General features: G+C 47.0%; 1 protein-coding gene across 1 annotated transcript in view; it reads right to left on the minus strand.

Moving 5' to 3' along the window:
• The window catches only part of SORL1 (sortilin related receptor 1), a 155,718-nt gene that overhangs the window by 75,064 nt on the left and 66,216 nt on the right, over positions 1–14,438 (minus strand). Inside the window, exons 12-14 of the mRNA XM_045894818.3 lie at positions 12,386–12,474; positions 2,953–3,131; positions 1,236–1,422 (exon numbers count right to left, since the gene is read on the minus strand). Coding sequence (XP_045750774.1) covers positions 1,236–1,422; positions 2,953–3,131; positions 12,386–12,474 — 455 coding nt within the window. The remainder of the gene's footprint in view (positions 1–1,235; positions 1,423–2,952; positions 3,132–12,385; positions 12,475–14,438) is intronic.

Here is a 14,438-nt window from a genome sequence, read left to right on the forward strand (position 1 = left end):
TTCTCGCAAAGAAAGCTTTATGGGGCCACAGCCATGTCCCCATTTGCCACCTACAGCTCCTTCCATGCTACCGTGAGCAGTCGTGGAGCTGTCCACAGAGACCATACGGCCGGCAAAGCCGAAAGGGTTTACTCCGTGGCCCTGGTCCAACCCCTGGACTAGCACATATCAGAGGCTTCTGGCTTTTGTCAAGATAAGTGTGGCTTCCCAAAGCAAACTTTAGGTTTTAGGGGCCTGGCAACTACTGAGAAATGAGTTACGTGCTTAGTTTGATACCCATGCTCTACCGATGACCCGCCTCGCCTGGGGTGATTTCATGCGGGATTACAGACTCAAAGGACTACCTCGGGGCTCAGAGATCCTATGCGCTTTCCAGCTAGAATCCTCTTCTAAGGCTAAGCTCTGTTCTGATCATCGACTGTTCTCAAAAGTCTTCAAAGACCCCCGCCTGCTTACAGAATAAGGCCCGTACCCTTTCTGTCTCCACCCTCCCAGATCAGCCTCAGCTGCACTCACTGGCCTCACTTTACACCTCCAAGGCATCTGAGCCAAAACTCCAATGCCTTCCCCGTCTCCCCCCCACCCACGGCGGCCACATCTCAGACTGCTCCTGTCCACAGACTCAGGTACTTCCTTAAGGCCCATCTCAAACAGCACAGCCTCCCAAAACGTCCCGATTTGCCGGAAGCACATCAGTCTCCTCCTTCCTGCCAATAATCACAAGAAAAGCACCCATTCCTCCTCCAAGATGTGTTGCAGCTTTCCCTCTCCAGCCACATTATTTGTGCGCCTGTGGCTTCTTCTGCTTCCCCCTTTCCCAGCCATGCCTTGGGTACTCTGCTTCAGGACGGAGGAACATACAAATACATATATATGGGCTGACATCCCCTCGTTTCTGTAGCATAGGGCTCCCTAAGGAAAAGGAGCGGGACCTACAATGGAATCTTAAAGCGGCCCTCATAGAAATAAACCCCAGGGTGATCTCTTCCTAAATCAGCTACTGCAGCTTCCCTAGGGTGTGACACCTCTCCCTCATTTCGTAGCTGTAAGAACGAAATGGAATAAACTAGGCAGAAGGTGCCTAGCACATAAAAAAAAAAATGCTTAATACCTAGTGACTTCCTTTGATCTGCCTTCTTTTGCTCAGGGAAAGGGACCGTGCCCTAGTCTTGTGGGCCACGCCGCTGGCTGAGGAAGACACAACCCAGCCCCCGGGGAACTGAAGAAGAACCAACCATTCGTAGTCCTCTCGCGTACAGGAGCAGTTGGACACGACCACCGGCCTGTCAAAGTCTTCTCCGTTAAAGCACGTGGCGTGGGGTGTCCTCCGTTTGAAAACGGTCTTGTGTCCTAGCAAACACTCGTTGCCCCGCTCATCAGATGGCGACCAGAGTTTGTAGTCGTTCTCTGTGCAGGGAACCCCTGGGGAAAAGGAAACACAGCAGGAAGCATTTGAGGGAGACCTGCGCACGCAGGCTTTCCTGTCTTCCCCAGCCCCGGGCCCGAGCACCCGCGTCCAGCACACCCTGCTGCTGGTTGGCAGGCACACGGGCCTCTGCAGCTATCCCAAGCCTCTAATCAGCTTGCTGTGATGCCGGGAGGCACCCACGCCAATGGACATGGTACCTCCTGAAACACAGACGCTCATCTCTGAGAAAGCTGGGAAGAAGCAAGCCACCTTTGGCACCATCTAAAAGCTTCTGAAATAATTTAGCAGATTCTGCAGTTCCCTCCAGAAGTCGGTATCAGAGGGGTTGATAGCCCAGGGAGTTCGGGTCAGGCTGGATCCTGGATAGATAGATGGTAGCCTTCAGGAGTATGGTTTCCCACCTGCTTCCCACCTGCTTCCTGGGCAGGGTGGGCATGCCTGGAAGCAACAGCCCAAGAGAGCAATAGACAATTCACGGTCACTACTTGGAAGGTACAGAATCTTCAGGGAAGGAGGCTGAGAAACGGCAGAACAGCCTGGATGATCGCTCCATGTTCACTTGGAATTTAAGTAGAGTGGTTTCTACAGGAATTCCAATGTATGCCTATGTCTACACTGGTACTCTATGTCTTCTTTATAGACGTGTCTTCCATCGGATTACATGCTGCCTAAAACTGATGAAAAGCTGTCAGCTCGTCGCCATTCCCATCAGCAAGTACTTATTAAACCCTGACTGTTAAGCTCTCTGGCTGTCCAGTGGGTGGAAAATACACATGCACGGGACAGGTTCTTATTTCCGAGGACCTTATAACCTAGTTGATGGGGAATGATACAAACAGGGTGACAGACACAAATGCAGAATTCAGGGCGTGAGGAGTACGCTTATGCTCTGGACACAGAGAAGAGGGGGAGGTCCTCTGGTGGGGATATTAGCAGCCAAGTGCATTCGATCCTGAAACAGGGAAAGGATTTCAATCAGCGGAAAGTGACTGGGGAGCAGAGGGGTCATTTCGGTCAGCTGGAAGGATTGCGCCCAGGCGGGAGGAGGAGGAGGAAAGAGCAGGGCTGCGGGGGGCGGGAGGGGGGTGGCGCAGGAGGGGGAACGGGGGAGGAAGGAAGATGCGGAGTCGCACCTCTCCCTGCTTCCTTGTAAGTCCTGTGCCTACCCTAGCGGACGCAGAGGAGATCCCAGACAGCTGGGAGGACCCTGCATCGTCTGGTACCTGGCCATTCACATGGGAGTCACTCGCTTGATCTGTCAAACCAGAACCGCTGACTGGGAAGAACAGTTTTCATTTGCTCACATGCTAAACACATGTATACCTAAGCTTACAGTGTACCAGTGATTGTGCAGGGAATGAGGGCACGAGATAACACAAGGTCCTCCCAAGAGTGGCCTGAGTACCTCTCTTAGCACGTCCCAGTCACTCACTGCATACATGTGCACCTCCTTGCGCAGCTACACTCTCCGAGCTACAGAGGACCTAAGCTGATGCTCAGGTGCCAAGGAGGCAGCGGCTTACCCAAGGCATCTGTGGCATTGACCTGAAGGATCAGCCAGTTGTGGACATTCTCTTTGTTGGAGCCAAAGATGGTGAAGACAGTGCTCTTCTCGCCAGGCTCCGTGAGGAGTCCATACACAAAAACTGGCCTCTCGGAGAAGATGAACGTTTTCCAGGTCTCCCCTTCATTGGTGCTGTATCTGTCCAAAAACGAGGAAGAGGATCCTTGCGGTTAGAGTCTCTAGGGCAAAGGCTTGGTTTCCAGATAACATTCACTAGGGAGGGGAGCCAGGACTCCTTGGAGAAATGGCTGAGGCAGAGAACGTTCAGGGTTGTACCAGAAAGCAAGGAAGGGCTCAGGGACTAATTTGATGGGTGCAAAAGGACACGGCAGCCAGCTCAATGGAGCTCCAGCTGGTCAGTTTGGGACAATCTGAACATAAAAAGAAAAATGATGGTAACAGATTATACACTAAATAAAAATAGGGTAAGGGTCTCTGACTGATCCAAAAAGGGACAGAGAAGGGAAGGAGGGAAATGTTCTTCTTATATTACAATGCTACCTGATATATGTTGAAAACGACGACAGCATGAGAAAAATGACCATCCATCACCCACAATCTAGTAATGAACCAGGCGACATGATCACTGGATGCTAAAACCACTGGGTGGAAGGAGTGCTGGGGACCAGGGTGTTCACATGGTCTAAAATGACCAACCCACAGATGACTCATTCACTACAAATGGGGAAATGCAATTCTACAGTGGACTGGAGTCACAGCCTCCACCAGACTCAGCACCACGAAAAATGGCACAATCTAATGTTACAGGCCTCCTGGAGAAAGCCCTGCGGATATCACATCGTCTACGTGCTATTCTGTACATCCAGACAATCCAGCATGGGCGACATTCTACATGGCAACTGGTCTGGATTCTTCCAAAGCAAAAGTGAGGCCGCGAAAAACTTAAACCAACAAAAGAAGGCAGAAGGCTTGTTACAAAGAGACTAAAGAGGTGTTAACGACCACATGCAATGTGTAAACCTTGACTGAATCCTGGATTGGGTGGGGGGAGGCAGCTGTCAGTATATAAATATAAATACAGTGGATAAGGGACACTGAGCTCCTGCTAAATTTTCTTAGGCGTGATAATGGCATTCTGATTGCTTAGGAAATTTATTTATTGGAGATACATGTTTTCAGTATTTAGCTGTGAAGGGGCAAGATGGCTGCAACTTTGTTTCCAATGACTCGGCAAAGAAGGATAGACAGATGGAAAGACAGGCAGACAGGATGAACACATAACTGACAGAAGTAAAGCAAATTGGCAGAATGTTAACAACTGCTGATTCTGAGTGAACTTATGTGAGTGTTCTTTACACAATTCTTGTACCTTTTCCTGTGGTCTGACAGATTTTGAAGTTGGAGGAAAAAATATGTGCAGAGAGAACTCTCCAAGGAGGACTACCTCAGAACAAGAAAGCAAGCTCTTGAAAAAAATCAGCCCTGAAAATAATTGTGCTGATTTTAAATTATCTTTTGTATTGAAGGGGAGGAGAAGGGGAAAATCTGCCTAACACTTGCTTCATCACCCAGTACGCTGGCAACGTGTTCAGCCTGAGAAACTGCTCAGTGAGAGCTTCCACGGAGCTCTAGGTTTGGTCTGAAATCCTAACGACACACAACGTCTTTCTTTCACCTTTCCCCTATTGTTGAGATTTTAGTTTGACTCCCTCAGCATCCTCATCCTTGACATAAATCTTTTCATGACATCATGCAATCCAAATATTTCCTCCCCGGTGAGATTACTAAAATAGATACTTCTGCAAGAGGCTGCAGGTTCAAACGGGTGGGTTGGGGGGTGGCCGCTACAAGGCAACATAAGTAATGAATGTCAGGGAGGACTAAGTGACGCCTCCAGAGATCTCCCAAAGAGGACAAATTCTCCTCTGGTTGAAACACTTTTGGTTGAAGCTAATTTTGAAACAGATCTGGGGATAAGTGAACTAGTTTGCTTGCCTTATTCCAGCAGCATCGGTCCGTTATCCAGGCAGATGGGAGCCATCCATCTGCTCTGTGAAAATGCTGGAAGTCCATCTATTTTCACATTGCTTAGTTAATTCGATTTAAGAGATCCTCAAACCCCAGATAACCTTAGAAATTGAAGCATTCCATTTCTTGAGAGGTTCCCAGAGGACTCTGGGAGGACACTTGAATGAGACGAAGAAGCAGGTGCATGGCCAAGCACAGCCATGTATTCAAGCATAAACTGTGCATTTAGAAAATGATGCTTTTTCAGAATTTCGGGGAAGGGGCAGGTCACATTACCACTGCAACAGTCTGGGGGATCATCTACTCTGGACCAAGTTCTGATCCCTAGAGGAGGACTTGTTTTGATGATGTGAAAATAACAAGAACCTTGCAAGAAAACAAACCCAAGTCATCTCTGTGTTCCTCCAATCACAAAAGACCCCAACCTTTAGGAATGGAGGATTCAAAACATCCAGATGAAAATACAGACATAAACCCCATGATCAGAAACTCTCAGGAGGATGGGAAGGTCATTTAATAGAATAAATGTAACATAACATAAATATAACCACAGATGCACTAAGTAAAAGAAGTGTTGACAGATACTCAACTGAAGACTCTACCATGTGGCTAGCTGTCCAGAAAGGTCCTTGATGAACTCAGATTTTTAAACAGCATGTTCATGATGAGGAAAGAGTCTTATAACCAAAGGCAAAAAAGTCAAGAGCAGCAGTGATCTGCTATTCTTACAGCAAGTGATCTGCAGGAACAGTGGCCAAACAACTTAAATTCAAAGTGAGTCAAATTATAAAAATAAGTGGTAGATTAGTGGGTCACCGGGATGGTGGGATGGTTGCCTGGTAAATTCTACAAAGAATTAGCAAAAAAATTCTATAAAGAACTAGAAAGGATCATCCTTCTGACGGTCAGTGGTTTAAATAGTAACAACAAGAAAAAAAAGTCAGAACCACTCAATTTCTATTTTGGTTGTATCTTTATCAAGAAGAATCATCTTCAAACTGGACAAGGCAGGAAAAAAAATCAGTGACATTAGAAGAAAATAAGCGCAAAAGGGTGCACGTTCTAGGGAATGGAAAGACTTAAAAATACGATTGCGGAGTTCCTTCTAAGAATCTCAGAAAGAATCCTGGAGAACAGACAGAGATCTCTCAAAGCCCAGAGGAGGAAGAATAGCTTTACTTCCCTAAAGAAGAAACAGGGGTTTCAAGAATGGTAACAGCTGATCTGATGGGTCTTAGAACAGAAGGCAGTCCGTCAGGGATGGGATTCACATGGTTTCCCATACAAGTCACAACAAACGAATCCAGTTTTCCTCTTCTCGTGGTGATCCTGGGTTTGAAGAAGAGGGTCATAATACAAAACATTTCTTTTTTTCATAGGGATCTTTGTGGGCCGCACAGCTAGATAAGATGCACTGTTGGTCAAGTAAAGTCCCAAGCGTGCTCATTGCTGACATATCGTGTGACCTCAACCCCAGATGAGACCTCTGGTCCCCACACCGCTCAACGCCTTCGTCAAGGATATGAATAACAATATGGAAGGTCAATCTATCAGATCCGCAAAGCAGACAAGGCTAATTGTACCGATAATGCAATTAATGCCAAAACAGGGTTCAAAACCCTTTTATTACATCAAAAGGAGAAGCAAAAATGAGAATGAAGTTCCACGTGTTGTTTCAAAAACCCACCTGCTCAGATACAGGATGGAGAAAATCTGGTCTTTAATAAAATTCGTAAGAAAAAAAGGATCTCTACGTTTAGTAGTTAAACTGAACTTGAGCTACTGATATAAGTCACAGCAGAGATAGAATCTCAAAAATATGCTGAGTAAAAGAAGCCAAATACAAACGCAGGAAATTCTGTAATAGGCAGAACTAACCTACAGTGGTAAAAATATAATCAGACCATCAGTTGCCTCTAACTGGGGTAGGGTAGGGGCGGTGGTATTGGCGGGTAGGGGGCACGTAGGTATTTTCTGGGGTGATGGAAATTCTCTGCATCTTGACAAGCACCCTCCAGAAATGATTAAGTGGTGTATTTACAACCTGAGCATCTCATGGTGTGCAAATGGATACCTCAATTTTTTTTAAATAATTCAGTAGAAGCTAAAAAGTAGGGAGGCTGTCAAAAGAGTAAAACCAGTCTCGGGTGTTCACTAGGCAGGAACTGAATGTCCCAAGCCATATCAGTATTAATCCCTGTATGCTGGGGTCAGACCTGGGCCCCACATGTTAAAAGCACTGACGTGGGGAGGTAGGCCTAAAGGACACCCAGGTGGTGGAGAGTTGGGATCCCATGGCATCGGAGGAAAGGAAGTGGAGCCATTTGCCACGGAATGGGAGACACACGGGAGGGATTGAGGGGCGTGTGGCTCAGATACCTGCAAGGTGTTCAGGTGAAGGAGGAAACACCCTGTGTCTGTGTGTCCTGGGAGCAGAAACAAGCCCCCTAACCAGAAACCAGAGAGAAGAGAATTCAGGCTCTCTCTGACTTGAGGACTTTCCTTCATAAAGGAATAAACAGATAAACAGAGTGAGGGAATGAAGAAACAATCAACAAACCGTCCCAAAGTGAAACGAAAGCCCCTTCTGATCTGGCCACTCCCCATCACTCAAACCGTCCAAGCAAGGACTGGAAGATCTTCCATCACAGTAATCAAGAGAAAATGCGTGCAGGGGCTGGTGGAAGGCCTGAGCAGATGATGGGATATGTGTAGATTCCTGCTAGACCTCTCCCCGTGCACAGCCCAGAGCAATCCGGTCCGACTTGTCCAAATCCACATGCATCCATCCCATGGCCCTTCAGGGCCTGATCAGTGCACCCCATCACCCCAGGCTGGTCAAGAGCAGTCCTGCGCCTTTGCCCCCAAAATGCTTAATCCTGCCCCCACACCCCCCAGCTTCCGTTCTCACCTCCAATCTTGCTTCTTTTAAATTTATCCTCCTCAGCTTACCAGGGCCCCCTTTCTGTAATGCCACGTCTAGCCGTATCTACCCACGTCGTTCCCCTACTGAAAACTCTAAAGGGACACTACCACTTCAAAAGCCAAGTCTGATCGCTCCAGTGCAGCAAGCACGGTCCTCCAGCTCCTAGCCCCTACCTACACCTACCTCAATCCCCATGTCTCAGCACCTCCTCCCTGCAATCTGCATACTATCGGTACTAAAGCCGTATACCTTCCATACTGATTCATGCTGGGCACCCTGTGCCCAAGGTCTTTCTAACCCCGAAATGGCACTCCAACCTTGCTCAAGCTCCTTCTCCCCCATCCTTCCTTCTCCTGGACCCCATTCTGTGCTCCCACAGCCCCCTGGGCTCCCTCTACCTTATACTCTACTCTGTTTTCATGGCCTGAATTTGCAAGCATATCCTACTAGACTGCCATGTGCCAGGAACAAACCCACTTACTCACTTTTCTGCCCCTGGCACCTGGCACCTTTCTTGGCACACAGAAGGGGCGTTAATTAACATTTGCTAAAGGAGATGAAATGAACTGCATTGTATTTTTTCAACCCCGTTACTGAGTCTCTTAACAGTTTAAAAGGTGGTAACACCCGATCCACTGTAACCCAAAGGCTAAAGAAACCAAGTGAGGGTGGAAATGTAGCAGGCGGGGGCGGCTCTCTGCAACTGTCCCACTAAGTGTTACCATTGGCATTAGGTGTTGCCACCAAGCATGCAAGTTAACTGCCATCTCCCACATTCTCGAACCGGGGGGTTGCCTCCAGAACTCAGGTCCTGAAAAAACAGCTGCTGGGTGTAATCTCTGCACGATCTTTGAGGGACTTCTGTGGGAAAGCCCTACGAAATCAGAAACCTCCCGTGGGGAAAAGACGCTGTTGGGCAAGTCCAAAATACTATTATTAACTACCAAGGACAGCATTTTGCTGGCAGGTAAACCAGCAAGAAGAAATGGAAATTGATCTTATCTTTCATGATCAAGCCAAAGAACTTGTGTTTGGGTTTTTGTTTTGTTTTGTTTTTTGGTCAAAGTTCAAGAACACAGCAGCCCCTTTTCTGAAGGACACAGGGATTATACACAAGAAAAACCTGCATCCCCTGAGCAGGTTCATTGTGACAGCATGCTGATCGGATGAATATGTGAATCTCCAGAATGGGTTCTTATTTACTCATTTCAGACATGTAGACACAAGAGCAAAACAAAGCGCTCCACTTCTTGCTCTCAATTTCAATTAGCAACAACAAAGGTAACAGCCTCAGTGGAGAGTCAAGGCAGAAGCTGAGACAAATAACAGTCAACTCTTCGTTATCTGGGCTAATCAGGGAAAGAAAGACATGAATAATGTAAAAGAACAACAACCAAAATGAAACAAAACAAAACAAAAGCCTCATTTTTATTTAAGCAATGTTCCAACCTCTGTCCCCACCAAAACTCTTATGAGAGTTCCTGATGTTACCCCACATGGCTTTCTTCCCTAAGGCTCTGGGTCAGAACGCTCCCTTTCAGAATAAGCCCTCCCCTGGCCTCTCTCTCCAGCTGGCTCAGAAACATAACAGAGCCACAGGGGGCATGAGCAGCTCCTGATGGATTGCCTCACTCACCTTTGCACACTCGGTACCTAGAACAACGTCTGGTCCATTGTCCGTGTTCAACAAACGTTTGTTGTCATTGACCTTAGATGACGTCTAACAGAAGTATGCTCAAGTTCCAGCTTGGGCCCTACCTACTGACAAGTCACATTATTTCAGAGGAAGGTGGACTGGGCCAGCCCTGGTGCCTCTGGGGGGCACACATCCAGGGGGGCCCCGATTCCTACTTGAGCTCCAGAAATTGTCATTACACAGAGGACGGTGGGAGTGGTCCCCTCAGAGCCATGCACCTGCCACACTTCCGCACCCCTTCCAGTTTTATAAATCAGTAAAGAAATAAGCAATCTTGGAAGACTAAGTGTGCATGACCTATTTATTGACCGATCAAACATTTACAAAGTGCCTGCGAGCCTGTACAGAATAGAAATACTGGTCAAAAGACCTTGCTAATGAGTTGAAGAATTCAGGTATATAATGAAAAGGTAACTGATGATAAGAAGCCCATATGTGATCAAGGCCCAATTAATGAGCCCGCCAATAAATGCTGAGACTCCAGGAGAGACATCACTGTGGTCGGGGAAGCCAGACTTGAAGGGGCCCGAAGCCCTAGCCCAGCAACAGAAACCCTTCCTCCACTCATGCTCGGTTATCACAGTAAGTCACCGCTGTGGTCGGAGGCTATGAACTAGATGCAGTATTATTTCCTGCTTGTCTTCTGACGAAGCTGATAGCACACAGCGATAGGTCAAAAGCAGAGTAGCCCGAGAAGCAGCAAAAAAATCTCTGAGAGCCACCTACTGCGTAAATGCCAGGTGGCTACACAGATTTAGGCCAAGCGCTGACTGATATTTGGGACACATGCACCTGTCGAGAGGAGGCCGGAATATATCCTTCCTACTTGCAAATGCTTTATTTGAACCATACACATGGATACCTCCAAATAACCTGCAGAAATAGAAGGGGGCTACAGTGCCCATAGCCCCTCCGGTCCACAAACCCCGCAGTCATTTTTAAGCATGCGAGGGGGGCACGGTGATTTTCTGGCAGCGGGTTTCTCTTCCCGGTCGTGTTTTGCTCCAGCTGCTTCAGCAAATGACGCTGCGTTCCCTGAGCACATCTGCACCGACAGATGGTGTCAGAGGACTAGAATCATGCTAACTACTTCAGGGGAGCCAGCTTGGAATGCAAATGCCATCTGCAGAGAAGCTAAACTGGGAACCTCAGAAACTGACTCTACGATGGGACGGCCACACGAAGAATGACATGTATGCTGCCCAGGGAGCCAAACTGTGGCCCCTGCTGGCGTTCTCCCGCCGCCGAGTCCCCACCATCCCACTGTTTACTTGTGTGTCTTACCCCTGGAGGATGGGCTCCTGATGAGGGAGGGGACAGATCCTCTTTATCTTTAGATATGCAATACGCACTCCCCAGCACAATTCGTGCCTGCTAAAACGTGCCAGATGGCAATTGATAAGTTAATGGATAAATAAATGAATGGCAGGAGAGATGTGGGAAGCACAGGGCTTCGTGACTGTCCTCATCTGAGCACACACCAATGAGAAGGTAGATACAGTGTTATGTACAAACAGGACTTGCTCCCGGCTCTTGGCTCCACAGCAGCAGCTGACCAGCGCCACACAGAGCCGAGAACAGCCAGACGCCAGTGCTTAGCCTCCCTCTGGCTTGCTTGAGGCCAACCTACTCAGCACAGGTGGGAAACCAGATGCTACGATCTCTTTTTTCAAACCGCCCACCTCTCTCTTGCTGCTGGCCCTGTTTCTAAAAGGAGCAAAGGACGACAAGGCTTTCTTCTTTGCATTAAACAAGACCATTACCGAGGCCTCCCCACCTCCTATGGGAACACATCTCGTGGGTTCAGCGCAAATATGGGGAGAAGGGAGGGCCGGTCTGCCCCGACCTACCGTTAACAAAATTAACTTTGGTCCTAACTCACACAAAAATCCTCAAAGAACTGGTTCTGGTAACATCAGACTTGAGCAAGCAGAGGTGACAGACTCTCAACATGTTTGCTTTTCAGGGCAATACATGTGCAAAGAGTACAGAATGTAATTTAACGTCACTAACAAATGGGGGCATCCTCGGCAAGTTTACTTTACCTTGCTGAGCCTCAGTTTTCTCATTTGTAAAACGAAGCAGTTAACCCCCAATGTCCTTTCCAGGCCCATTTGTATGAATCCCAAAAGCAAATGTGTCAACAGCGAAAGCCGACTGGTTACCAAGGAGGATGCATTCTGAAATTATTACTCAGGTATTATTATTATTTATTATTATTTACTGTTCTTCTTATCACTCCTTCTATGTCACACACAAAGCAAAGATAGACAAGTTGAAGTCTCTAGTTAATTTTTTAGTCATCATGAATTCATATTTATATAGAGCTGTATTTTGCCAGATCAATAAAATTGTATCACTGGTTCCTTCTGATACCCCCTTGAGATAGGAAGGACAGATCATTATTCCTCTTCTATAGATAAGGAAAGTTTAAATAATTTGCTGAGGTCAACAGTCATTTGCTGTCAACAATCTCGAGCCTATAGAGAGACAATCCGCTTGTACTCACAGACTTAAATTTCTGGGAGAGCAGTGTGATGTTAAGAGAAAAAGCTTCCGGGCGCCTGGGTGGCTCAGTCGGTTGAGCGTCTGCCTTCAGCTCAGGTCATGATCTCAGGGTCCCGGGATCGAGTCCCATGTCGGGCTCCCCGCTCAGCAGGGAGTCTGCTTCTCCCTCTCCCTCTACCCCTGCCTCTGCTCTCTTTGTCTCTCTCTCTCAAATAAATAAGATCTTTAAAAAAAAAAAAAAAAGAGAGAAAAAGCTTCCTCAAAGACACTTACTTCAGCTCATTGGTTTCCATGCCCTGGGCGATGGCCATGATGATGCCGCCATGATCTCCCCAAGTGTAGTAGTGAGGTCCAGGAAGTGCCTGCAGAGGAAAAGCCAGGGCTGATAGAACTGCTCTGGAGTGACTGGGCAGAAACCACGCACACCACACGGACACACACATAAGCACACGGCAGCGATGCCAACCACGTGAATACAATTTTTCAGTTTCCAGAGCCCATTCACATCCCTTCCCTCATTTGCCCCACACAACCATGGGGACGGGTCAGCACTTCTCATTGCCCCATTTTTCCCCCCAAATGAAGAAACGAGGGTTCGTATTAAAGTGGCTGACTGTCAACAGCAGGGGTAGGAGTCAAGCCCCAATCTTGGACTCTCACCCGCCAGGGATTACAATTTAACCACCTGGAGTTTGAGTTCTACCATGATCTATACGTATAAATCCACGAGAGCCCATCCTTCCTGCCGATTACAAGGGAAAACTTTGAACAAGATACAAAAAAGAGCTGCCCAAGGATGCTGAAAAGGAAACACAATCAGGCGGCTTGTGCAGGGACTTCAAACCTGAGGAGCCACCACAAGGTTGGGGTTTCCTGGTATGGCTTTGCCCCAAGGGAAAGCCCCAGTCCTGGAACACCTCAGTTCCAGGTGGATGGCCACACCATCAACAGAAACCGTTTCTGCGGGCCAGGGAGAATGTGGATGAAATGCCACAAGGGAGAGTATCAAAAAAGTCAATCCTCTAACTCTGTGTATGAACTCACACAAGCCTCACCCTAACCCCTAAACTGCACATGTGTGGAACAGACTGAAACCGGCACAGCAAAGGTTTAGCAAACGCAACGGAGAGGAACCTATGGTCTGAATCTAAGCGGATGCACTACACGCTAAAATGAAAATATCCACCTCCTCCAGTAGATTGTATTCCACGCTTGTCATTCACATATCCAGGATACAACCCCAAATTACTCAACATAGACACCTGTCAATAAAACATGTCCAATTCTCAAGGGAAAAGGCAACCAACAGGTGCCAACCACAAGATGGTTCAAATGCTGGAATTACCAAAGACTTGAAAATAATGATCATAACTGTGTCTCATGCGGTTAAGGAAAACACACTTGAAATGAACAAAAGACAAGAATTCTTCCCAGAGGGGCGCCCAGGTGGCTCAGTTGGTTAAGCGACTGCCTTCGGCTCAGGTCATGATCCTGGAGTCCCTGGATCGAGTCCCGCATCAGGCTCCCTGCTCGGCGGGGAGTCTGCTTCTCCCTCTGACCCTCCCCCCTCTCATGTGCTCTCTCTCATTCTCTCTCTCAAATAAATAAATAAAATCTTTAAAAAAAAAAAAGAATTCTTCCCAGAGAATTCCCAGAAAAAGCTATTTTTTAAGAAGAGAATTTTAGAATAGAAAAATATAACATGTGAAGAAAGAAATTCACGAATGAGCCCAACAACAAAATGGAAATGACAGAGGAACTGGTGAAGCTGGTGATAAATATAGAACAGAAGAAATTATCCATTCTAAAGAACACACAAAAAAGAATGAAAAGGAAAAAAAAGCCCCAAAGACTGGGAGGATAATACTAAAAGGTCTAGTGTGTGTGACTGGAGTCCAAGAAGAATAGGAAAAAGGGACCAGAGCAGAAAAAAAATTTTTTCTTGAAGAAATAATGGCTGAAAATTTCTCAAATTTGGTGAAAGACATACATTTATAGACTCAAGATCAACCTACCCAAACAGGATAAACGCAAAGAAAACCACACCTAGATACATCACAGCAAAACTGCTGAAAAGCAAAGATAAGGGAAAAGATCTTGAAGTCTTTCGACAAAATGACGGATTGCGTGCAGGGCAGTGATGACTGAAATGACTGTAGATTCCTCATCACGAACCAGAGGGGCAAGATGACTGTAGCACATCTTTAAAGTACTGAGAGAAAATCACCACAAACCAGAATTCTATTTCCAACAAACATAGCTTCCAGGAATGAAGGTGAAACAAAGAGATTCTCAAATGAAGGAAAACCAAGAAAATGTGTAACAG

Source organism: Mirounga angustirostris, unplaced genomic scaffold (genome assembly GCF_029215605.1).
Source record: "Mirounga angustirostris isolate CCGP_5_RB_7025 unplaced genomic scaffold, mMirAng1.0.hap1 SCAF_13, whole genome shotgun sequence".
NCBI classification, from domain to species: domain Eukaryota; kingdom Metazoa; phylum Chordata; class Mammalia; order Carnivora; family Phocidae; genus Mirounga; species Mirounga angustirostris.